A 24,325-nucleotide genomic window follows, 5' to 3' on the forward strand; every position below is an offset into this window, starting at 1 on the left:
TGGCTGTTAATTCTGGGACAGCAGTCCATAGCAGGAACCCCAGGAGGCCGGGTAAATCTCCCACCCTCAGCATGTATAGCCCACCCATGGGTAACATGCATGACCTCTTAGGTCATGTCCAGCAGGGAGGAGCCCTTTGAAGCTGTCTCTGGGTGTGTATATAGAGTAGACATGGAAACAGCAAGTGACCACACTCCAGTTGTTAATGACTAACAGGAATTGAGTTTTCTCTTACTTCCTGATTCCATGAGTCATCCACTGGGAGGTACAGCTGAAAAATCAACATCATACAATTGAGAAAAGAGTCTCTAGGAATTTTCCTATTGTTATTACCCTCTGGGAGGAACAACTTTATAGTGAGTCAGCCTAGCAGTGGCCTTCATGGGGCCATAGGAAAAAATAACCCTTAGGACGATATTTGGTCTTTTTGGTTGGAAATTGATATTTTAATGTTTAAACACATTTTTTTTCCAAAGATTTATCACCCCCTTCCATGCTCAGATGGTAAAGCGTCTTGCTTACAATGTGGAAGACCTGGGTTCAATCCCTGAATCAGGAAGATCCTCTGGAGAAGGAAATGGCAACCCACTCCAGTACTCTTGCCTGGAAAATCCCTTGGACAGAGAAGCGTGGTAGGCTACAGTCCCTGGGGTCGCAAAGAATCAGACACGACTGAACGACTTCACTTGTCCATGATTATAATGTTGAAGACGTACTGGTATTTTCTCCCTATAATTCTCAATTCCATGGTTCTTCTCACAAACCATCCTTTCTGATGCCACCTATGTTTTAGTCCCTGCAGTGATGTAAGATTAAAAGGCAAGCACCAAGGCCAAACATTCTGGAATGATCTACTGGAGGCAGGGTTCAGAGGCCAGTGTGGGCTCTAGGAATATTTGTACCAAATCTACAGAGCTTCCCTGTTGACTCAGATGGTAAAGAATCTCCCTGCAACACAGGAGACCTGTGTTGCATCCCTGGGTTGGGAAGATCCCCTGGAGGAGAAAATGGCTGCCCACTCCAGTATTCTTGCCTGAAGAATCCCATGGACAGGAGGAGCCTGGCGGGCGACAGTCCCTAACATCTCAAAGAGTTGGATTCAACTGAGTGACTAACACTACAGAGATAGTCCCTAGGTGACCAGTGTCACAAAGAAGTTTGCAGATGTCATTTGGACACTATGTAGTATTAGATTCACAGAGTTCAGGCTGAATATAGCTGGTGATAGCTTCAAAATCACCAGTATCAAGAACAAGTTCTGCAACTAGCTTAGTGTAAGTAGTTAAGACCTTAGTTCAAGGAGGGAGTTATTAACTAGGCAGTAAAACAAAAGAAAAATTCTTCCTGAGGCGGGAGATGGAAAGGACTACATTTCGGTGCCAACCTTTCTCCATTCAACCAAGAATAAAAATTGTTTTCACCTAATGGAATTTATGCTACTTTTTCCTGAATCTTTAGACTACTTTGGGAAAAAATATTAAAATACTGCCAGTTTTGCAGAAATAAATCCTTATATGATTATATCACTGTTTCCTTTTCATTGATAACATCTTGTTCTTCTAAAAGAGCATTGATAAAATGTCTATTGAAATATCACTGTAAATAATAAGATCAAAGACAGACTCTTGCCTCTATTGCTGTTAAAAAAGGAGCCTCCCATGTCAAGCAGTCCACTTGGAAGTGCAGCTCATCTTGGTTTCTTAGAATTAGCACTTTTCCTCCCCTTGGTTAATCTTTTGTCTCTGGTTGTCTTACTTGCTATTTGGTTTGCTTTTCTCTTCCAGTTACCACATGGGACTGATGAAAACTGGCTTCAAAAGCTGTATAATAATTTTGTCAACAAAAACTCTTTGTTTGAAAAACCCAGAATGTCAAACACCTCCTTTATCATCCAGCACTTTGCAGATAAGGTACAGTGAGAGTCTGGAGCAGAGCTGTCTGCCCACGGTTGTCTAGCTGTCCCCTGGGATGAGCAGGCAAACCAGGGGCTTTTCTGGTCAGAATTGTCACACTTAGCGTGTAGCTGTGATGAGGAATACTTGTGTGTACGCAAGTGTGTGTGTGTGTGTGTGTGTGTGTGTGTGTGTGTGTGTGTGTGAGACAGTTCTCAATTTGGCTTTATCACATAATACATGAGTTTCGATTATATTTTTTAAAGATAAACGTATTGCCAGTGGACCTCATTTCTGATTTGGGGCTTATCGTAAGTTCATTAACCATTTATCAGTTTATTTTCTCTATGAAATTGTTCTAATCAAGACTGGATAGGGACCTCCCTGGTGGTCCAGTGGCTAAAACTCCATGCTCCCAGTGCGGGGGCCTGGGTTCAGCCCCTGGTCAGGGAACTAGATCTCACATGCCACACATAGAGTTTGTGTGCCACAACTAAGACCCAGCACAGCCAAAATACATTAAACTTTTAAAAAAGACAGAGTAGTTGTTTCCTACACTGAAAGCTATGTCTTGTTTTTGACCCTTTGCTTTTCTATTGTCATAATTTATTTATTACTTTGGTAACATAGATTGACTCAAGATGATGGGTTTTCTAGGTGATCTTTGTTTTCTTTGTATGTCTCCAATTTCTTATGGAAAAATGTTACTTTAATTTCAAAAATTATTTTAAAAAATCAAATTAAAGAAAGCTTAGAAGATGGAAGGATAAGAGGACAATTCACCATAGCCACCTGCCTAAACATGCTTCCTCATCTTACTTTCCTTCCTCAAGAAAACTCCTGCTGTCTGCTTTATTACCCAGTTGGGTGTTACTCCTGTGGCCTGGCCTGCACCTTGGGATTGTGGGGACAGCCTGGGCTTGTGTGTCCTAGCCACTGATGCTGTGGGTCAGTCTGCTGGTCGTGCCTGGGTGCCCACAGGGGCAGTGGAGGGGACAGCCAGCTGCTCAATGTAATAACCTGTGTGGGCGAGAGGAGCGCTGTTAAACATGATCGCCTTTTAGTGCTTTAGTTTTTCACATAGGCTCCTGAAGAGATGCGCATGAAACGAGTGTTGATGTAGCAAGTTATATTTTCTAGCTGTCCTTTATAATTTCAGTGTGATCCCAAGTAAAAAAAAAAAAAAGGTATCAGACTTCCTGCAAAGCACATATATGGGATTTACTTCAAGAGACCCTGTCTATAGTACATGGTTTCTGTACATTTAATTCTTGTCATTTGGTACTTCTAAGAGGATCCTCTTAAGAGAGCTAACAACGCTGCATTTTGTGTGGACTGTGGATTGGAGGGAAGAAACCACACATGCCATAGCGTTAGCTTACGTTCTCAATTTAATTAGCCAGGAAAATAAAATTGTCTTCAGAACAAGGCAGCTGTGCTTAGATACAGTACGTCAGCACACTTTGCCGTGGTCTTCAGAGCCCAGACAGAGACACTCAGCTGCCTGGGACACAGTCCCTGCAGACAGTCTCCTGGGAAAGCTCTCTATTTATTACACCATTGCTTGTTTATCTAGTGGCTCACACACCAGCCTGGAAGAACTTACACAACAGTGCTCGTGCTTTATTCACACGGGTGTATTTACAGCCAGCCAGCGTTCCTGGTTCCTAACCCAACTGTGCACCAGTAAGGATACTTTCCTCCCCATGGGACAAAGCAGAGTCCTTGTCAGGGGTCCCTGAGCACCCTCTCTGCCTCCACATTCCAGCACCCCAAGAGCCTGTTTGTTCACAATTTTTAAAATGTTTTTTTATTTATGAAGAATATCACATTTTAAAATAACAGTCCAGAAATTTGACTATTGTAAATAGTGCTGCAATGAACAACAGGGGTGCAAATATCTTTTTGAATTAGTGTTTTGGTTTTCTTGAGATATATATACACACACACACACCCCCCCAGGAGTGGAATTGTTGGATCAAATGGTAATTCTATTTTTAATTTTTTGAGTAAACTCCATACTGTTTTCCATAGTGGCTGCACCAATCTGCATGCCCACTGACAGTACACGAGTGTTCTCTTTTCCCCACATCCTTACCAACACTTGTTATTTGTTGTCCTTTCAATGATAGCTATGCTGACAGGTGTGAGGTTTATCTCACTGTGGCTTTGATTTGGATTTCTCCAGTGATTAGTAGCCCTGAGTATCTTTTCATGTGCCTGGTGACCATCTGTTTGTCTTTGAAAAAATATCTATTCAGATTCTCTGCTCATTTTTGAAATAGGATTCTTTTTTTGTAGTTGAGTTATCTAAGTTCTTGTATTTTGGATATTAATCCCTTTTCAGATATATCATTCACAAATAACTTCTCCATTCTGTAGGTGGCCTTTTTGTTTTGTTGATAGTTTCCTTTGCTGTGTAAAAACTTCTTAGTTTGGTGTAGCCCGATTTATTTTTGCTTTTGTTTCCCTGGTCTGAGGAAACATATCCCCCAAAGTATTACTAAGACCAATGTCAAAGAGCATGCTACCTGTGTTCTCTTTTACAAGTTTTATGTTTTCAGGTCTTACATTTAAATTTTAATCCATTTTGAATTTATTTTTGTGCATGATGTGGGAGTAGTCCAGTTTGATTATTTTACATGTAGCTGTCCAGTTTCCCCAACACCACTTACCGGAGAGGCTGTCTTTTCCCCACCATATGCTCTTGCCTCCTTTGTCATAGATTAATTGTCCATAAAAGTGTGGGTTCATTTCTGGGCTCTCTGCTCTGTTATATTGATTTATGTGTCTGTCTTTATGCCAGTGCCATACTGTTTTGATGACTGTAGCTATGTCACTAACTAGAGATTTGAATATTTAAGGAGCCACTCTGGCTATTTTGTTGTTACAGATTCAAGAAGCTTTATGAATCAGAAAGGGCTTCATGGAGGGTTTTTCTAAACCAAACTCTAACCCACTGTAAATCTGACTCTAAGGGTTTTGTGCCTTGGAAAGCTGTGTGGTCAGCTGGTCAGTTTTTCTTTTCTTTCTACCACATTAATGCTGATTCAGGAAGACATTTCTGTTTGAACTCAGAGGATACCACTGAGCTTTTCTGCTCCTCCTGGTGACTTCAAAGGCAAAGAGAACCCTAAGTGAGGTCTTCGTTTATTAATTGCACATATAACAGGGAACAGTCACCCACTTGTGGCCAGTGGAAACTAACAGGTGAGTGTAGGTGAGTGTAGAGTGGCCAGTGAGAAGTCCAGGCAGTGGGAGAACACAGTGCTTCCCATCAGATGACACAGCCCCAGCTTTCCAAGATTTCTATAATATAATAAGGTTGCTGAGACAAACAGAAACTGGATCTCTTTTCAAAACATTGCTTTTATAGCCCCTTCATTAATCTTTCTTAAAAAAAAAAAAAAGAAAGAAACTTGTGGTACTTAGATGCTTTCAGCTTTTGCCTCTTTGGAAATAACGCCTTTGTTTGCATAGGTAGAGTATAAATGTGAAGGTTTCCTTGAGAAGAACAGAGATACCGTCTATGACATGCTGGTTGAAATCCTGAGAGCAAGCAAGGTTTGTAAAGTACTAAAGGGTAATTGATGTTATTCATTGTGTACTTGACATGGACCTAGATGTGTATCAAGAGAAAGAAACATGTGCATGTTACCTGTCTTGTAACAATAAATTGTAGCTTCTACATACAAAAAATCGTCCTCATTAGTATAGTGATGAGTATTTTATTTTGTTTTATTTTTATTTTTAGAGAGCTTTTTAAATTATAATTTAAAACTATTTTGTGCCAGTACAATATATTAATTTTACAAATCTAAAATTTTATCTACTCTTTAAGTATTTGCAAAAACCATACATCCTTCTTCAGCTTTATTGCACACTATAAGAAAATACTAATTTTTAAATTAGAAAATATAAAAATGCTTTCAATATAGAAGAGACAATCTAATTTTAAAGACAATACTGTATAAGAATGTCTACCCAGAAAACAAAAAACTTTCACAGGATACCAAGCTGGCCAGATGCTTCAGAAGATCCAGTACTAGTCCAAGATACTTAATCCCAACTGTATCGTCCTTCTTCATTAGAAATCTAGATGCCACTCAAGGTGGTTTCATATACAAACAAAAAATGACCATTTTAGAATTGGCACTAAAATATGCTTCTAGCTTCTGAAAGCATTCAAATTTTTACTACATGCAAAATCAAAAATCAAATGTGCCGATGATAGAGAGGAAGGACAGTGAAGATGATCATTTAAAAAGTCATTCACACTTTATACCTTCACTCACAGATATTTATAGGGCACCTACCATACACCAAGCACGGTCCTAGACTCTGGGGAAACAGCAGTAACAAGACAGATAGGGTTCCTGACCTCAAGGAGCTCACATCGCACAGGGAGCAACCTACCTCCCAGATGAGAGCAATTCGTGGAAGGCAGTGCTAAGTAAGTGCTCAAGGAAACCAAAGCAAGGCAGGATGCTGCTCTGCGAACATGGGCTCCTTGAATCCATGGTACCATGTGCTGAAGTGTCACCGTAAGAGTAACTTCTGGCTTTTTCTTTTCCTCCTTAAACATTTTTCTCAATTTAAGAATTTTAAGAACTCAAATTCTTAAAGTTTGAGAATAAGGATGTTTCATCCACAGTCCTTCATTTTTTGTGAAGATTTGATTATCATACTTATTTTCCTTGTTTTTGAAGGTCTCTTGTCCTTTGTTAATGCTCAGGTGTTTTGACAGTTTCCCAAATAAGCCTGAGCACTTCCCCTAATGGTCATAAATAAATCACAGGCCATGGAAACTTCAGTTATTAACATTGATCTATGACAGAGAATTCAATGTAGAAATAGTCTGTATTTTGTGTACCAAATTAGTTGACGTAATTCACCGATTGTATGTATACTCACCCCAGGCCAGCTTGGGGTCCAGCATGCTGAATTCCTCAAGAGGGATTCAGATTGCCATGAAGCACAGATGGGTCTCTCCACTAAACCCACAAGCTATCAGAGGCCTGGGAATTTCACATTTACTTGTTCCATGGGGGCTACAGGATACATCAGGCAAGAACTCTCCCCCAAAGGAGATTCTCAATGTCTGATTTAAAAGAAGAAAACATAAGGTCTTCTCTAAGAGATAAGGCATTTAAAGGAAAAAGTGATGCAGAGTAGAAAGTAGTGTCTTAAAAAAAGGTACAGATTAAAGATTAAGATAACTCAGAGGAAGTTGGAATTAATACATGCTGGGATACCAGGAAAGGTATTCTGAAGGGAGTGGGGCTGAAAATATTATAATAGAACCTTAAATAATGGGTAGGGTTTAGATAGCATCACCAACTCATTGGACATGAATTTGAGCAAATTCTAGGAGACGGTGGAAGACAGAGGAACCTGGCAGGCTGCAGTCCATGTGGTCACAAAGAGTCCAGCACAACTTAGTGACTGAACAACAGTTAAATCTGTGGGGCTGAGAATGTGAGGTTAGGAGGGAAGAGGTTCCAAGTGCAGAAGCAACATGAGCCAAGGCACAGAAGGAGGAAGATTATCTCGTTTTCTGACTGGTGGAGCAATACCCACATACAGATATTCACATGGTTTCCTTCCTGCTCTCATTCCTGGGAAAGAAACCATCAGGCATCCCCAGTGAGGGCGATCCCCTTGTGGAACTGAGATTTGGCCCAGATTGTTACTTTACCCACCACTGGTTTAGACAGGTTGGGATTATGTTGACCTTTTCCTCGATTATACCAGCTGAGGACTGTGGGCAAACACTTTTGACATTAAAACCCTCTCTGTTCTTCCTAGTTTCATCTCTGTGCCAACTTTTTTCAAGAAAATCCAGTTCCTTCTTCCCCATTTGGTTCAGCAATCACAGTGAAATCTGCAAAGCCAGTCATCAAGCCAAACAACAAGCATTTCCGGAGCACCGTGGGGAGCAAGGTACCCAGAGAGTGGCTGAGGGCCCAGCCAGGCTGAGGGCAGGATCAGGGCTGGGTGGGACCATTCTGGGCCTGGACACTGTGCTGTGCTCAGTTGTATCTGATTCTTTGTGACCCTTTGGACTATAGCCTGCTAGGCTCCTCTCTCCGTGAGATTCTCCAGGCAAGAATACTGACGTGGGTTGCCACACCCTCCTCCTGGGGATCTTCCAGACCCAGGGATCGAACCCATGTCTCTTATGTCTCCCGCACTGGCAGGCAGATTCTTTACCATTGCATTACCTAGGAAGCCATGGACATGGACACTGGCACTGGGCTTCTTCAAACCTAATATAAATGCAAAGAAGAGTAGTAGTTCATCGTCATGGTGCCTCCACCTCTGAGCAAACTGTATGTTTGCACAATAACCTGCCTCACTAAGCCCTTGGCTGTTGGGGAGTATTGGACAGAGAACTCCTCTGTCCGTAAAAGCAGGATATGCTGAGATAAACCCAGTCATAGACTAAAACCTTTCATAATAGATGTTTATGCATGAATTTCATTTTTCCTCTTCTTGAGTAACTTATCAAGGTTGAACCTCTTTTTTTAACTTTCTATTTTATACTAGAGTATGGCTGATTAACAATGTTGTGATAGTTTCAGATGAACAGCAAGGGGACCCAGCCATACATATACATGTATCCATTCTCCCCCAAACTCCCCTCCCATCCAGACTGCCACGGGACATTGAGTAGAGTTGCCTGTGCTATACAGTAGAGGCCCCTTTTTTCTTTTAACCTTCATCTAAGCGTTATTATATTCAGGGCAATGTTTGTCGCCTGACCTTGTTTCCTAGTTCCGCAGCTCTCTGTACTTGCTCATGGAGACACTCAACGCCACCACTCCCCACTATGTCCGATGCATTAAGCCAAATGATGAGAAACTGCCCTTTGAGTAAGTGTTCTGCAACAGAGGACGGTGGGGGCAAACACCGAGAAAGCCGTCTCTGTCATGATGTTGGAGAATTTGCTTATAATTGTCTAGAACTTTACTATTTCTGGGTTTTTAAATGATTCAAAACAAGTCTGCCCTCTACATCTAGTATTAGTTCAACCCCTCTGGCTAAGCCGGCTCATCTCCGGTATTAAGCAAAGGGGCTAGATCTGAAAGAATTATTCTACGGCTAGGGCTTATGCAACTGAGAAAGCCAGAACATTTTCCTTGATGGTAAGAATTTGTATGTGTTTGCAGGAGAAAGGCTGTAGAGGGGTCTGAAGTTTTGCCTTCAAACCTGGCATGAGGTCTTAGGCTTATTGTCTGGGGCCCCAAGAGGAAGACCCGAACCCACGAGTAGAAGTTACAGAGGGTCTCTTAGGTGACTCGAGCTGAGAGGCACCTTAGGGGCTGCACTGTCCTGTGTCTGGGGTCCTCAGAGGGTCAGACCTAGGCCAGAGGGCCACCTGGGGAGTGTCTTGTACAGGGAACATAGCAATGTGTAGGTGCTAGGATGGGGAACTTGGATGTTTCTCTCACTCTGGTTGTCGTTTCCCCACAAAGCTGCTCCTGCCATCTTGGTCAGAATCAGCTGCTCCCAGAGGAGATGCTTTCAGTTCTTCCCAGTTGAGAATAATGTTTGCTGGGGGTTTATCATACAGGGCCTTTATTATGTGGAAGTAGGTTCCCTCTTTACCACTTTCTGGAGAATTTTTATAATAAATGAATGTTGAATTTTGTTGAAAGCCTTTTCTGCATCTGTTAAGATTAGCATATGGTTTTTTGGAGCCCTCACAATGATCATACTATAAAGAGTAAAACAGATGTTAAAAAGTTAGTTTGAGGTAAATATTTTGAAAGTCAAATTACTGGAATTAAGTTACTGTGTATCTACCAAAAACTTTTAAACATTTATTCATTTGAATCTAAAAACTGAAGCAGATTTCCGTGATCTATTTCTCCTAAATGTTGGTTATTTATTAATTGTTTTCTTACAATAATTTAAAGTTTTTTATCAAGACATAAAATATTTTTAAAATGTTGTGGTTCAAAATTGTAGTAAGTACAGAACAACAGTTTGGATGTAGACCTAGGGAATACATTCGTCTTAGTCCAAGTGATGGCATACCATCATAACGAAGAATGGTAGATTAAAGAAGTTATATATTTATGCAAGTATATATATTCTGCTTCATATTTATTATTTTAATAACCTAAATTTCAATAGTTTACTTTTAATTGGAACTATTCTCAAATATCATACATTCTTCAACTATTAATTCACACTGGATAGTCTTTAGAAAGCTGATTTGAAACTCCAAAAAAAAGAAACAATCAACTGGTCCTTTCCGTGTCCTCCGTGTGGCTTCTGAACTGTTCCACAGAGGTGCTACCCTCAATGACATCCAACACGTATTTATCAAGTATCTGCTGGGTTTGGGGGTCAGACAGGCAGATCCTGGTCCCCAGGAGCTCACAGTCGGGGCAGGTCTGCTACACTGTTTATGGGCCTGTTTGTCAACTATGATGATTTAATACATGATCAAATCGTCCTTAAGGTTTGACTCCAAAAGAATTGTTCAGCAGCTGCGAGCCTGTGGCGTCTTAGAAACGATTCGCATTAGTGCCCAGAGCTACCCTTCTAGGTATGTTGTCAGCTCCTCATTTGGGGGGAAGAGTGCCCAACTTCAGGTCTGTGCTGAGAACCAAGGGAGGAACTGCCTTGTGTTCCGGCAGATCTGTCCATAAGATATCCCACCATGCCATGGGAAGGCAGAGAGGGTGATAGACGGGCAGCATGGTAGACAGAGGCCACTGTCCCCACCCACCACCCCATCTGTCCTAGTGAGGGTCACCTGCTACCCCCCCAGGGCTCCTGGGACAGCGGTCTGGAGGGGGCAGGGGAGACAGTTGTTGAAGTGGAGCATTAACAGAAGTCATCCGGGGAGCACACAAGTGTGCTCAGGTGAGGCTTGGGCGGTGTCCCAGCATCTCTGGGTCAAAGGTCAAGGCCCCCCAAACAGTGGCAAGTAAGCCTGTGGGGTCCACAGACAGCATGTGCTTTCCTCCAGCCTGCCTCCTCAGGTCTGCCTTGGTTTTCCAGGTGGACATACATTGAGTTCTACAGCCGCTATGGGGTCCTCATGACCAAGCAGGAGCTTTCATTCAGCGATAAGAAGGAAGTGTGCAAATTGGTCTTACACCGGCTCATCCAGGTCAGTCCTCCTTCCTGGAATCAAGGGCTCCCAAGCACTTGCCTCATCTTTGCCTGTGTCTTGGGGCCATAAATGTCATGAATGCCTGGGAAGAAAGAAGATGTGCCCGAGTGTCTGTGTGCTAAGGAGGTCAGAGCAGACTTACTCATGGAGCATCATCTCCCAACAGCAGGACTCATCTTCAGGGTCCCTCCCCTACCCCACCAAGTCCTCCTGTCCTGCTGGACTCTCCTGCAACCCAGCGACTTCTGTGGGCCTAACTTATGTTACACATTCAGCTACATAGTCATTAAGCCAGGTCGTGGCTCTCAGTGTGGATTTAGAAGGTTGCTGAAGCCATGAGTTTTGACAGAAAAGAGATGGGGAAAGTAGCTCTGATGGCCAGGAGAGGAGTGGTGTCCAGTGCAGTTCAGTCACTCAGTTGTGCCTGAAAATGGACTGCAACATGCCAGGCCTCCCTGTCCATCACCAACTCCTGGAGTTTACCCAAACCCAAGTCCATTGAGTCGGTGATGCCATCCAACCATCTCATCCTCTGTCGTCCCCTCCTCCTGCCCTCAATCCCTCCCAGCAGCAGGGTCTTTTCCAAAGAGTCAGCTCTTTGCATCAGGTGGCCAAAGTATTGGAGTTTCAGCTTCATCATCAGTCCTTCCAATGAATACCCAGGACTGATCTCCTTTAGGATGGACTGGTTAGATCTCCTTGCAGTCCAAGGGAGTCTCAAGAGTCTTCTCCAACACCACAGTTCAAAAGCATCAATTCTTTGGTGCTCAGCTTTCTTTATACTCCAACTCTCACATCCATACATGACCACTGGAAAAACCATAGCCTTGACTAGACGGACCTTTGTTGACAAAGCAATGTCTCTGCTTTTCAATATGCTATCTAGGTTGGTCATAACTTTCCTTCCAAGGAGTAAACGTCTTTTAATTTCATGGCTGCAGTCACCATTTGCAGTGATTTTGGAGCCCCAAAAAATAAAGTCTGACACTGTTTCCACTGTTTCCCCATCTATTTGCCGTGAAATAATGGGACCAGATGCCATGATCTTTGTTTTCTGAATGTTGAGCTTTAAGCCAACTTTTTCACTCTCCTCTTTCACTTTCATCAACAGGCTCTTTAGTTCTTCTTCACTTTCTGCCATAAGGGTGGTGTCATCTGCATATCTGAGGTTATTGATATTTCTCCCGGCAATCTTGACTCCAGCTTGTGCTTCCTCCAGCCCAGCGTTTCTCATGATGTACTCTGCATAGAAGTTAAATAAGCAGGGTGACAATATACAGCCTTGATGTACTCCTTTTCCTATTTGGAACCAATCTGTTGTTCCATGTCCAGTTCTAACTGTTGCTTCCTGACCTGCATAGAGGTTTCTCAAGAGGCAGATTAGGTGGTCTGGTATTCCCATCTCTTTCAGAATTTTCCACAGTTTATTGTGATCCACACAGTCAAAGGCTTTGGCGTAGTCAATAAAGCAGAAATAGATGTTTTTCTGGAACTCTCTTGCTTTTTCGATGATCCACCAGATGTTGGAAATTTGATCTCTGGTTCCTCTGTCTTTTCTAAGACCAGCTTAAATATCTGGAAGTTCACGGTTCATGTATTGCTGAAGCCTGGCTTGGAGAATTTTGAGCATTACTTTGCTAGCATGTGAGATGAGTGCAATTGTGTGGTAGTTTGAGCATTCTTTGGCATTGCCTTTCTTTGGGATTGGAATGAAAACTGACCTTTTGCAGTCCTGTGGCCACTGCTAAGTTTTCCAAATTTGCTGGCATATTGAGTGCAGCACTTTCACAGCATCATCTTTCAGAATTAGGAATAGCTCAACTGGAATTTCATCACCTCCACTAGCTTTGTTCGTAGTGATGCTTTCTAAGGCCCACTTGACTTCACATTCCAGGATGTCTGGCTCTAGGTCAGTGATCACTCCATCGTGATTATCTGGGTCATGAAGATCTTTTTTGTACAGTTCTTCTGTGTATTCTTGCCACCTGTTTTTAATATCATCTGCTTCTGTTAGGTCCATACCATTTCTGTCCTTTATCAAGCCCATCTTTGCATGAAATATTCCCTTAGTATCTCTAATTTTCTTGAAGAGATCTCTAGTCTTTCCCATTCTATTGTTTTCCTCTATTTCTTTGCAGTGATCACTGAGGAAGGCTTTCTTATCTCTTCTTGCCATTCTTTGGAACTCTGCATTCAAATGGATATATCTTTGCTTTTCTCCTTTGCTTCTCTCCTCTTCACAGCTATTTGTAAGGCCTCCCCAGACAGCCATTTTGCTTTTTTGCATTTCTTTTTCATGGCAATGGTCTTGATCCCTGTCTCCTGTACAATGTCACGAACCTCTGTCCATAGTTCATCAGGCAGTCTGTCTATCAGATCTAATCCCGTAAATCTATTTCTTCCAGTGTATAGTCATAAGGGATTTGATTTAGGTCATACCTGAATGGTCTAGTGTTTTCACCATTTTCTTCAACTTTAGTCTGAATTTGGCAATAAGGAGTTCATGATCTGAGCCACAGTCAGCTCCTGGTCTTGTTTTTGCTGACTGTATAGAGCTTCTCCATCTTTGGCTGCAAAAATCAGTCTGATTTCGGTGTTGGCCATCTGGCGATGTCCATGTAGAGACTCTTCTCTCGTTTTGTTGGAAGATTGATGAAGAGACGCCAAATGAAGACAGAAATGAAGCCTTTCCAGGCACCTCTGCCCTTCTGTGAAAACCACCTATAAGTGGCTGGAGCTCCCCAGCAGCCCAGTTGAAAATCACCCACAATACAAACATCCCCTCTCACCCTCACCCCACAGACACAACCCTCACCCTCCTGTCCACTTCTTCTTCCGAAGAGTCTTTAAACAAAAAAGGCAAAACATAAACTTCCAGGTCACAATCAGTTTTCCTCTTTATGTCAAAGAACAGAGATGTCAAAATAACAATATTGGTGGTGTGTTTGGATCTCTAAACATCTTTTCCAAATACTGTAGAAAATTTGACAGTTTGTTCTGATTATGTCATTTTTCTCTTCCAGGATTCTAATCAGTACCAGTTTGGTAAAACCAAAATTTTCTTCAGAGCAGGGCAAGTGGCTTATTTAGAAAAACTCCGGTTGGATAAACTGAGGCAGGGTTGTATTGCGATACAAAAGCACGTCCGTGGCTGGCTCCAGAGAAAAAAATTCCTCAGAGAGAGACAAGCGGCCCTGATCATCCAGCAGTACTTCCGGGGTCAGAAAACCGTGAGGTATGTTGAAACCAGGAGTGAAAATTGGGTAAGTGTTAGTCGCTCAGTCATGTCCAACTCATTGAGACCCCATGATCTGTAGCCTGCCAGGCTCCTCTGTCCATGGAATTCTTCAGGCAATTGGAAATTGGATAGCTATTCCCTTCTCCAGATCTGCCAGACCCAGGGATCAAACCTGGGTCTCCTGCATTGCAGGCAGATTCTTTACCCTCGGAATTGGAATCAAGAAAACTTGAGCAACTGTACGACTTTCTTCCCTATCACCCCCAGGGCCTCTTTTCTCCCAGGACCCAGGTGCAGATGTGTGTGTGGGTACACAGGTGGCTGTGAGCCTCAAGAGCAGACGGGTGTGTCCTTGGGGGCAGGTGGTGCTGACTCTGCGTACTGTCCCCACATGGCAGAGGTGGCAACCAAGACCTTGATGAGAGAAAGCCCCGATCAGGGTGTTGCTGAAGAGGGCCAGAATTCCTGGTGAGACCAGGTAGAGAGGCTGAGCCGCTAGTCCTTGGGAACTTAAAACACCTAAGGGTGATCAGGGTCCAAGTGAAGCTTGTGAATAAGGACACCACTGACCAACCTAACTTGCAGGTAGTGGGGCCAGACCATGCCTGAGAGATTGTGGCAAGGCTCTGCCCACAAGCAATGAGTCCCCTGGGTAGGGCTGCCCGAGTGGAGGACACAGCCATCCCACCCATCTGAGTGCTCCCAAGAGGCCATCCTGGGATGGCCAGCGAGACAAGCATCCTTCCTGGATAGCACTGTGAGCATCTCCGTGTCTGCCCAGCCTCCCTCCTTCCCTTGCTGTGACAGTAGTAGGAGAGCCAGGTTTTTAAAGATAGGCTGTGTAGCTCAGGTTCCCTCATCCTGAGCCTTATGCCTGACCTCCAGCAGTATCTGGGCTCCTCCACGTGACTGACACACCACAGCCTTCATCTCGGCCCACCCCAAACTGGGCTTGCCATTCCACCACCCTGCCCCTACCTCCTGGCCCATGCTCCCCTAGGCAACCATCTTACATACACTTACAGTCAGTCTCGCTTTCCCTCTCAAGCCTCTGGTTTCGGTTAATTGCAGGAGTCCCCAGGGCAGGAAAGTCCAGAGTTACTGTCTTCCCCAAACTCATGCTTCCTCCATTTGCCTCCTGTGTCTGTCCTGCTTATTTCATTCCCACACCCCTGCCCTGCATGGAGCCTTCATTATCATTTGTGTTTCACTCTGTAGCACAGCCCTCTACCCGCTGCCTCTCCTTCCTGACTTCTAAAGCAGCGCCTCATAGAGCCCCTGCTCCTGCCTCTCATGCTTGCAGTGGCCCCTGTTTCCCAGAGAAGGGCACTCAGCCTTTGACCTGGTACTCATGGGTCCCCATGGCTTGGGTGGAGCCGTAAGCACAGACGCTCTGAGAGGACAGGGATGATACTTGCCTGGTTGCCTCTGCATCCATACCTAGGACCCAGCACAGTGAGTGGCACATAGTACATGTTCAGTAAGTACATATTTTGATAACAAACAGTCCCCATCTATTTTTTCTCACCTCACTAACTACCAGTTTTCTCCATGTATCTTATATTCTGGCAACTCCAGACAAATTCTCTTTTTCTGAATGTTTCAGGCACTGCTAGGCCTCCATGTCTTCACCTGTCCCTTAGTCTGAAATGCCTTTTCTAGCCTTTACTGTCTTTTGAAATCCTACTTTTCTGTCAAGCCTGGCTGACATGTCAGTTCTTCCCAAGCAGAATGATAGTTCAGTAAGATCTTTCTTACAGATCTTTTAGTAGTAATTTTATTTTTCTTCTTATCCCACTTGACCATTTCTAAGTCTGTTTTACGAGGTTGTAAACTCTGCAGGTAAGAACTTTCTCCTCACCTCCAGGCCATCATATAGGAGTTGACAAACTTTTTCTGTAAGGGCCAAATGTTTGGGCTTTTGGGGGTCTTGTGGTTTCTCTCACAACTATTAAACTCTACCTTTGTAGCATGAAATCAGCCATGGGCTATATGTAAATAATAAGTGTGACTATGTTACAACAAAATGTGACAATAGCAGGTGGGAAGGTGCAGCTGTGGCCCCAAGGCCATAGTTTTTCAACCCCTGATCTGGAGGTGCCAGCATGATCTCCCACATGAATGACTAGATGAATGAGCAAGCGCAAAGCCAAAGCACAGTTGTGTTGTCACGCCTCTGTGGGTATGTGAGTGATGGTGGGGTGATCGGCCTGAATGTGAAGAGTGGGATAGTTCCCCTGTGGTGCCTCATTCCTGGAACAGATCCATGTTCAAATCAGGATGGAAAGAAGAAGTAATAACACTGATCTTGACTAGACATTAGCGTAAACCATTCCAACGTTTAATGCATAATTTGCAGAACTTTGGAATATGCCTCAGTTAAGAAGTATTGTGCAAGCTGGTTGCTCTGGGGTGGAAGTCAGTGCCCCATTTGCAACAGGTTTACTCTGCATTCTTTTTAACCAAGGAAAGCTGTTACTGCCACTGCCTTAAAAGAAGCGTGGGCAGCCATTGTCATTCAGAAGTACTGTCGAGCGTATCTCGTCCGCAACTTGTACCAGCTGATTCGTGTGGCCACTATCACCATCCAGGCCTACACCCGAGGATTCCTGGCAAGGAGGAGGTATCAAAAGGTGTGGCTTTCTGGGATATGAGTGTCTGTTCATATGTGTCTGCTGCAGCCAGGATTTGGTTATTGTTTCCAAAGTCTAGGTAGGAGAAAATATCTGCAAGTAATGCTACCAACAAAGGATTAATTTCCAAAATATACAAATAGCTTATACTACTAAACATAACCCAGTCAAAAAATGGGCAGAAGACCTAAATAGACATTTCTCCAAAGAAGACATGCAGATGGCCAAGAGGCACATGAAAGATTCTCAGCATCACTAATTATTTAGAGAAATGCAAGTCAGAACTACAGTGAGGTAGCATCTCACACCAGTCAGATTGGCCATCATCAAAAAATCTACTAATAATAAACGCTGGAAAGGTTATGGAAAAAAGGGAGCACTCCTACATTTTTGGTGGGAATGTAAATTGGTGTAGCCACTATGCAGAACATATGGAGGTTGCTTAAAAAGCTAAAAATAAAATTACCATATGATCCTGCAATCCTGCTCCTGGGCATGTATCTAGAACAAATTCTAATTTGAAAAGATCCACCCACCCCTATGTTCATAGCAGTGCTGTTTACAGTAGCCAGGACCTGGAAACAACCTCAATGTCTATTCACAGATGAATGGATAAACAAGATGTGGTACATACATACCACATACACACCGGAATGTTATTTGGCCATTAAAAAAGTGTGAAATAATGTCATTTGCAGCAACATGGTTGAGGCTTGAAATTATCATAGTAAGTGAAGTAAATCAGAGAAAGACAAATATCATGTGCCATCACTTATATGTGGAATCTTTTAAAATGATGCAAATGAACTTATTTATGGAACAGAAATAGATTCACAGACATCGAAAACAAACATAGGGTTAGTTACCAAGAGGATAGTGGGAGGGGAGTGGAAAAATTAAGACTTTGGGATTAACATATATGCACTACTATATATAAAACAGATAAACTACGAAGACTATACACAGAGTATACACAGGGAACTATATCTTGTAATAACCTATAGTGAAAAAATCTGAGAAAGAATATATATATAGGTATAGCTGAATCACTGTGCGGTACACTTGAAACTCATACAACATTGTAAGTAAACTAGAGTTCAGTTTTTAAAAATCTGAAAAAAAATAGGTAAACAGAATTGTGTGGGTTGACTACAAAAAATTAGTATTTCACCCTGTAGGAGTATTCTGGTAGTTACATCTCTCAACACTGAAAGAGTTGATGAGAAAAAACAGTGGAGACCCATTTTGCATTTCCCAAAATCTTCTTTTAAAGATGCTGAAAGAACACAAGGCTGTGATCCTGCAGAAATATGCCCGGGCATGGCTAGCCAGACGCAGATTTCAGAATATCCGACGATTTGTGCTCAACATTCAGCTCACTTACAGAGTTCAGCGTTTGCAGAAAAAGGTAGAAGACCAGGTAAGTGTTCATTATGCATCCTTCATATTTACTCTTTCTAACAGATTTATTTTAGTTCCAGACTAGTTCCTTAACTATGCTGTTGATGAAATAAAGTTATTTTAAGGCAAGACAAGAAAAATTGAACATAAAATTTTCTCTGCCCTTTGAGCCATAATGTTATCCCCGTTAGTGGACATTGTGCATCTGCGCTATACGACAGCTGGGTCCCCTTAGAGGACACAGAAATGTCTGTTTAACACCCCGCCCCCACCCCACAAAAGAAAGCAATTTCCTTCAGGTCCCTGCCGGGGTCCAGCCCTGGTGGATCCAGGGAATTCGAAGCGGGGACGGCGTCGGCGAGGATCAGGAAACAACTGCTTAATTAAACGTTAATTAAGGATATAAAGAGTAATAGAATAAGGATAGTTCAGTAGGAAAATTCAGTGAAAAAAGAGGCTGAAATAAGGATAGCTCAGTGAGGAAATTCAGTGGAGAAAAGAGGCTGGATAATTCAGCCAGAAGGTGAGAGAAAGAACGACATGGGGAGACCAAGTTTCGGTGAACAAGGCCCACACTTTATTTTCCAAAGTAGTTTTTATACCTTAAATTATGCATAGAGGATAATGGGGGAAGGGGTAGAGTCATGCAGCAAGCCAGGCTTTCTTCCTGCAGACTTATCATATGCAAAAGCTTAGGTGATTTGCATCATCTTCTGGCCCGGAGGCCTGTTAACATTTTAAGACCCTTTGTTCAGAAAACTTATTTTTCTCTAAAGGTGATTGGTCAGGAGCCACCCTCCAAAAGCATTAGATAAAGTTTCATTCCTACAGAGCAAAGGTGTGGTGGGCTATAACAAGAAAAAGAATTAACTCAAGGGTCCCAGGTTATAAACATTAAAGCTACTACTTACACCAATTATATTAATCAATACACTGCCAGGGACACAGCAGGTAAGGGATATGGAGACTTAGCAGCAAACATTAGCCCACCAAGTGAAAAACCCTTCACCAATACAATTTCTAATCAATCTTTTAACTACTCAAAGGAATCTGTGTTTAGACAGTTTAGAACATCTCCTGCCTCTCACAGTTGGGAGGCTCTGAGCGATCACATGTGGCCAGAAAAACCTATTCAGGCAGGCTAGGGGACTTCCAAAGGAGTTTGTAGGTTGAAACACTATCACACCCAGAAACTTTATTAACTGGAGCTATAAGTTAACTCTTGTTTCAGAGAGAGGTAGTGGGGGACAGCCCCCTCTGTAAAGTCAGAGGTGTAGGTGAGAGCACAAAGCAGAAAGTAGGCAGACTCTGGTTTTGGGGGTAGATGCTTGAGAATTTCCAGGGGGATTCCTGAGGCTCGATCCTGCCTTTGCGTATGCCAAGCCTCCTTCCTCATGACCTTTGTCATGGGTGGAGCTCCTCGTGCTGGCTCCCGGCAGTGATAGACTTCCAGTTGAGCTATTCCAGATCCTGAAAGATTATCCTGTGAAGGTGCTGCACTCAATATGCAATATGCACTCAATATGCAATATGCCGGCTCCCGGCAGGTCCCAACTAGCAAGGTAGCCCCTTAAGAGATAAGAGTCTGCTCAAATCCTCTAAGAGGTCACAGTGATTTGCTATTTGCCTTGTTGGACTGTGTAAAATATCAATATTTTACTTTGATGTATAGCCCTTTGTCTCAAAAGCTTATATACCTGTGTTTTGACCTCTAACAGGTGGAACAGTCACCAGTTTTCTGAAAAACTGTCTCCTGGGTTATAATCCTCAGGTTGACTCAAATAAAATACTTTATTTCTTTCTTATATTGACTATTGATTAATTAATTTTTTGTCAACACTGAAGATTTATGCCCATGTTAGGAGGTTTAAGCAGTTTATATGGACTACTTGAGCTAGGAAGCAGAAGTACACTGTAAAGGGCTGATACACACGAGTGTGTAGGTTGCACACTGCACAAGGGCACCTGCCCAAGAAAGGAGAGGGAGCTGAAATCCAGTGTGACTTCACTTGCCATGTGTCTTGGTGTAGAGTTGTACTGCCTTGAGGCAAGAGTGTCTTTTTCTAATTTGCACAAAGATGCTACCTTCATGCCAAGCCATGCTCCTTCAGAGCTGCATTGGCCCAGAGGAGTTGCCATTTTTTACTTCCCCAAAGGTCAATGTGGTCTGACTACAGCCCTGCCTAGTTTGGGAAGATTCCCCATTCCATTCCTATTGATAGGAAAAAAAAAAAACCCAAACTCCATACACCCTCAGTCAGTGTGGGAAGGCTGTGTCCAGGAATGTGCCCAGATCTATAAAACTCACTCCTACATCTGTCTCAAGTAATAATCAGATTCTCCTCTGATAAACTTTAAAGGTAGTGCTAAGCTGTATCATAGGAGTCCTTGGTGAGTGGGTGAATGTGCAAACCAAAAACTTGAGGTTTTGATACAGTTCCCCCTCCCTGTGTTGTGCAGCAGTCCTGCACATTATGTCGCTGGTATGTAACAGCCCTGAAAAACAGCCCTGACCACTGGCAGCAGGGCCTGTGGGAGACCCCACACTGCCTGAGCTGCATTCCAGATACTCATGTACTAGGGCTGCCGTGATAAGCCAGCACAGGCAGGGCAGCTTAAACAACAGATATTTATTTTCTCACGGTGCAGGAAGCTGAAAGTCTAGGATCAAGATGTTGGCATCTTTGGTCTCTTCCAAGGTGTCTTTCCTTGGCTTATACACGGCTTTCTTCCCCATGTGTCTTCACGTCGTCTCCCCTCCCCTCACATCTGTCCTAATCCCTTCTTATAAAGACACCAGTCATACTGAATCAGGGTCCACCCATGTGACCTCGTTTTACCTTAGTTACGTCTTTTAAGACCAAATCTCCAAATACAGTGACATCCTGAGGTACTGGGGACTAGGACTTCAACATGTGGATTTGGGGAGATGAAGAAGACCCAGTTCAACTCACAGAACTAGGGTTGTCCTGGAGCTCCAGGGTTTGGACCAAAAGATCCCCCAACTCAGGAAAGCATTTGCCTGACCAGCTCTGCCTCCTTATTCTCACCGGGTGAAGATGCTTACGGGCCATTGTGATGATAATCATGGTCAGTGTAAAAAAAACCTCCCACTTAGATGAGAAGTTGCAAGAAGCTAATGGAACAGCTTCTTTATTTTGGATAAACCCCTGAGTATCTGATGTTTCTTTCCTCCAGAACAAAGAGAACCATGGGCTGGTGGAGAAGCTGACCAGCCTGGCTGCCCTTCGGGCCGGTGACGTGGAGAAGATTCAGAAACTGGAATCTGAACTGGACAGAGCAGCCGCCCACAGGCAGAATTATGAGGAGAAGGGGATGAGATACAGGGCTTCCGTGGAAGAGGTCTGTGCTGGAAATGACTGTGCACGTAGCTTGTGAGTCTTTCTGTGGAAGAGATCATGGTGCAGCATTTCCCACAGAGATGACTTCTGCACAGAAATCAGATTTTGCTGTTGGCTTTCATTACCAGAGAAAGCCTGCGTTTTAGAGAAGGGAGATCTGAGGCCCAGAGTCTGGAGGGGAAAGGGGTAAGGGGAAGAGGAGACCTGTGCTTCAAGAAGCACACTGTAAGGTTTTCACTGCCTTCCACTTGTGTGGAGTGATGGAAGGCCTGAGAAAGGGCCCTAGGCAATGTCTCCCTCTCATCCAGCATGACCTTGGTCTGCTGTCACTTGTCCACCTGGCGTGCACCCTGGAAGCATCATCCCCAGGGCAGCAGTGCAAAGCGTGGGCAGGTCTGCATCTCGTGTCATAGTAAAAAGAGCAGTAGATGTAAAAACCAGATGTCCCAGGTTGAGATTTTCTCTGTCTGGGAAACTTGGACAAGTCGCTTACCCTCTCTGAATTTTAGTTTCCTCATATGGAAGATGGGAATAACAAAAAGGGACTGACAGAATTACTGTGACGATAAAATTGTCACGTGAAATAGTTCAGCCGAGTGACTCATATAGCCCTGCAAAAGCGTGAGCTGATATTTTCAAACCCATTATTTATTACCATCCATTCTGCACCTTCTAAAGTCCCACAACACCCAGAGTGGTGACAGCTTGGAGTACTAGGGCATCCCTCTGCCCTGCCCGTGACCAAGTGCCCGGCTGCACTAACACAGAGGCTAGCATCTCCCACACTGCCAGTCACCAGTCACCAGCACCCAGGGGCCCCCAGCTGCCAGCCCAGCAGAGACTTTGCTGGAGAACTACTGTGATCATACATCCTTCCTGAGTCATAAGACTCTCGAAGTGTGAATCCACTTTATATCATAAATTTCCTACATTTAATGTATGAATACCCTGGCTATTTTTAGCCAATAAAAAGACAGAGGAGTTGCCTTGACTTTGGGAAGACCTTGGATTTGGTTCTTTCTCCTTGATTTCAGCCCTTGTTGGATGGGGCTGGGAACTAGTGTCTATTGAAGTCACATGGAGCCCTTGCATGTGGAGCTAAACACAGCATCTCACAGTGGGCTGCTGCCAGCTGTTACCTATGGACGGGCGCCGAGACCGAAAAATAACTAATTTAAAAATATGCAGGCAATGGTGATGAAACTCAAAGCAAGGTTTTCAAAAAACCATTTTTTCCCTTCCCTTTGCTAGAAACTGGCAAAGCTTCAGAAGCATAATTCAGAATTGGAAATACAGAAAGAACAAATACAGCTGAAGCTTCAAGAGAAGACTGAAGAGTTGAAAGGTAAAGCCCGAGGTGGCCCGATGCACATTCACCAGTTCACAGGCCTAGTCCTTCAGGAAATAGGCACTGGGCAGGAATCGAGTTTCAGGCTGAACCAGACGCCTCTGGTGTAATGAGAACACTTTTACTCCACAGAAAATAACTGTATTTAAATTGTGGCAACTGTACCCTGCAGGGTCACCTGGCTTGTTTCCAACTTTTATCAGAGCACAGTAGTCCCTGTCTGTGCCTCAGAATCTCCTGGGCCATTTGCAAAGTACAGATGGGTGGGCCGTAAGCCTGGAGCTGTTATATCAGAAGATGGGGAGGGGGTGATGACTGTGGGTAGTGGTAACAGGGATCATTCAGAATCTCATTTTTTAAAAATTTTATAGCCATCCTTGTGCATTGTCAGGGCAAAGCTGGGATAATGTTTCTGGCTTGCCAAGGATTTGCACTCAAATTTTAGCTCTGGCCAAGTTACCCAGTGTAAGTGGTACCCAGTCCTGTCCCTGAACAAAGACGCCTCCTTAGCACTGAGCCGCGTCAGCCCTGGGCTGTCACGTGCAGACCCTTGGGACCAGCAGCGTCAGTTTCCTTTGGCGTGTGGAGCAGCCATCCGCAGCCTAGCTTGTCCATCTGTACTTGTCCAATTCAGATTCTAATTGCAGAATTCTAATTTATAAAAGATGACAATTACACTCTCATCTCAAGTCCCATTAATAATAAATACCACCCGATTGTTCTTACATTCTTACTTTGTTAAATGTGGCATGAAACAATCAAGGCATTGCTTTTCACACCTATTTCAAAGAGCATTCATTCTCTTTTCACAGAAAAAATGGATAACCTCACCAAGCAGCTCTTTGATGATGTGCGAAAAGAAGAACAACAAAGAGTGTATGAAATCTCGTTTGCTTTAAAGCCACTGCTTCCTTCTCTCTCTGCTGTTTTCTAATTTGCTTCTCAGCTTGCAGGTTGCAGATCACAGATACAGGAGAGCACAGCGCGGATATTTTTAGGAAGTGAGAGACAGCTTTGTGAGAGCTACGTCCCCAAGGGTGCACATTTCAGACACTGCACAGGTTCTGGAGTTATGGGCTCAGTGGACCACTGGGCATGTCTTGCTTTCTCTTTATCACCAAGACAGTGACAAGTTCAGAGACTGCCACGTTTTTCAGCTTTCAAGTCCAAGGGTGAAAATTATTGCCTCTTAAACCGTCCTTCTTTGCCCCCTACCCTCACATTGTATCTGTAAACTTGACTCTTGTCCCAGACAGTAAGGCGTGTAACTCACCTCACATAAATTAAGGCAGGTCCAATAGCTCATGTAGCTCAATAT

At 43.5% G+C, this 24,325-nt stretch overlaps 1 protein-coding gene across 1 annotated transcript in view; it reads left to right on the forward strand.

Moving 5' to 3' along the window:
• MYO5C (myosin VC) overlaps positions 1-24,325 on the forward strand; it is a 118,441-nt gene that overhangs the window by 49,764 nt on the left and 44,352 nt on the right. The window contains exons 13-24 of the mRNA XM_024998030.2: positions 1,785-1,910; positions 5,373-5,456; positions 7,701-7,835; positions 8,670-8,767; positions 10,366-10,452; positions 10,911-11,022; positions 14,049-14,260; positions 16,731-16,896; positions 18,170-18,316; positions 21,496-21,660; positions 22,911-23,004; positions 23,820-23,883. Coding sequence (XP_024853798.1) covers positions 1,785-1,910; positions 5,373-5,456; positions 7,701-7,835; positions 8,670-8,767; positions 10,366-10,452; positions 10,911-11,022; positions 14,049-14,260; positions 16,731-16,896; positions 18,170-18,316; positions 21,496-21,660; positions 22,911-23,004; positions 23,820-23,883 — 1,490 coding nt within the window. The remainder of the gene's footprint in view (positions 1-1,784; positions 1,911-5,372; positions 5,457-7,700; positions 7,836-8,669; positions 8,768-10,365; positions 10,453-10,910; positions 11,023-14,048; positions 14,261-16,730; positions 16,897-18,169; positions 18,317-21,495; positions 21,661-22,910; positions 23,005-23,819; positions 23,884-24,325) is intronic.

Source organism: Bos taurus, chromosome 10, assembly GCF_002263795.3.
Source record: "Bos taurus isolate L1 Dominette 01449 registration number 42190680 breed Hereford chromosome 10, ARS-UCD2.0, whole genome shotgun sequence".
NCBI classification, from domain to species: domain Eukaryota; kingdom Metazoa; phylum Chordata; class Mammalia; order Artiodactyla; family Bovidae; genus Bos; species Bos taurus.